At 35.3% G+C, this 1475-nt stretch overlaps 1 protein-coding gene across 1 annotated transcript in view; it reads left to right on the top strand.

The window, feature by feature from the left end:
- The first annotated feature begins 919 nt into the window (after positions 1–919).
- agxt2 (alanine--glyoxylate aminotransferase 2) overlaps positions 920–1475 on the top strand; it is a 22646-nt gene continuing 22090 nt past the window's right edge. Inside the window, exon 1 of the mRNA XM_014009317.1 lies at positions 920–1034. Within this exon, the coding sequence (XP_013864771.1) occupies positions 935–1034 (100 nt within the window). The 5' untranslated portion in view covers positions 920–934. The remainder of the gene's footprint in view (positions 1035–1475) is intronic.

Consider the following 1475-nt stretch of genomic DNA (forward strand, 5'->3'; position numbering starts at 1 on the left):
TTATCTTCAACTGCTTATAGTTTTAACTTTCTTGAGTGTTCATAGAAATGTTTTTTCTCTTCTTTTTTTAAACCAGCTTTTAGCCAAGATGCTGAATTTTTTTTAAATACCACACATATAAATAAATATATACATATAAAATAACTAACTAAAAGAGCTTATAGTAATTAAGGTAGAAAACAGAGTTTTCTGTTGGCGGGCCGGACTTCAGTCACTCGGGGACCGTACTTGGCTTGCGGGCCATCAATTGAATAATCCCGTTCTAGGCCAATATCTCTAAAACTGGCTGAGGTGTAGTCATTTTTATCCTTGCCGTGGTGACTTTTTAAAATGGGATTGGTTTTAAAATATTTTTGTTATAGACAAACATCTGATGAATACTTTCAAAAGGTTTTGTTAAAACTAATCAACAGTTTACAGTACTTTGCTACCTAGAACTGTGCAGGTGTGCACACACAGACATGGGTATAAACATTCACCTCTGACAGAAATGATAACAAGCATCCATGTGAATAAATCTATGAAGGGAACAGTCTGCTTTATTAACAAAAAAAGGTAAATTTTAGAAATGTTTATAGGTGTTTTATTCAGAAAAACAAACCTTTTATAAACCTACATTGAACTATGTAATTGTATTTAAAAGCTATTTAATTTTACTGTTAACAAGCCAAATGCTCATTTTCCTTTGAGTTTTCAAGAAGGATTATTGGCAAATTCTGTTCCAGCTGTTACAGATTGTTCCTTCTCTCCTGTTCTTTAGTGCGCATGCGTACTGTAACTTTGTGGGAGGCGGGGCGGGTGCTTTCAGAGATTCGCTGAAATCTGAACTCGGCCACGCCCACTACACTGTTTTTCATAGAAAGACAGAAAGTACACGCTGCTGAGTGTAGCATAAGTATCACCAGCTGTGTGCCCACTCTGCGTGCTCAACATCATGTATAAACTTGTATCCTGCTTTAGCGGTCGCTGTGGGGCTTTGTCGGGACAGTCCTGCTTTCAGACTAGTTTGGCCAAAATCCATTTGGCAAGCAGCGGTGAGTTATGGAAACTAGAAAATACAGCGTTCAACTACTCGCTGCCAACTAAAAACTTTAGCTTGTACTTGTGTCAAAAACAGTGATGCAGAGGAAAAGACAATGCTTTGGCTTTAGTTTTATTGAGTTTCAGTTAAAAGTTAAAATGACTGCTGTTCTAGCTTGAGGTTTCTTTGTCGTCATATTTGTTTCATATGAATTTAGCAAAGTTAACTAGATTGCATAATTATTTTTGACATGTTTATAACAGCTGATATTGCAGCCTGAAAAAAATTTTTTTTGACTACAGATGCGAATTTTATGGTATTTGGTTTATCTAATAAGTCAGTTAATAAACAAAAGTAATAACAGCAACAAAACATACAGCAGTCATTATTTATGCTAAATTCAACCTCCAAGAATGTTGCTGCATTTGATTGTAGCAGTTTATATATATATATA

The sequence above is a fragment of the Austrofundulus limnaeus genome, unplaced genomic scaffold (genome assembly GCF_001266775.1).
Source record: "Austrofundulus limnaeus strain Quisiro unplaced genomic scaffold, Austrofundulus_limnaeus-1.0 Scaffold57, whole genome shotgun sequence".
Classification (NCBI taxonomy): Eukaryota; Metazoa; Chordata; class Actinopteri; order Cyprinodontiformes; family Rivulidae; genus Austrofundulus; species Austrofundulus limnaeus.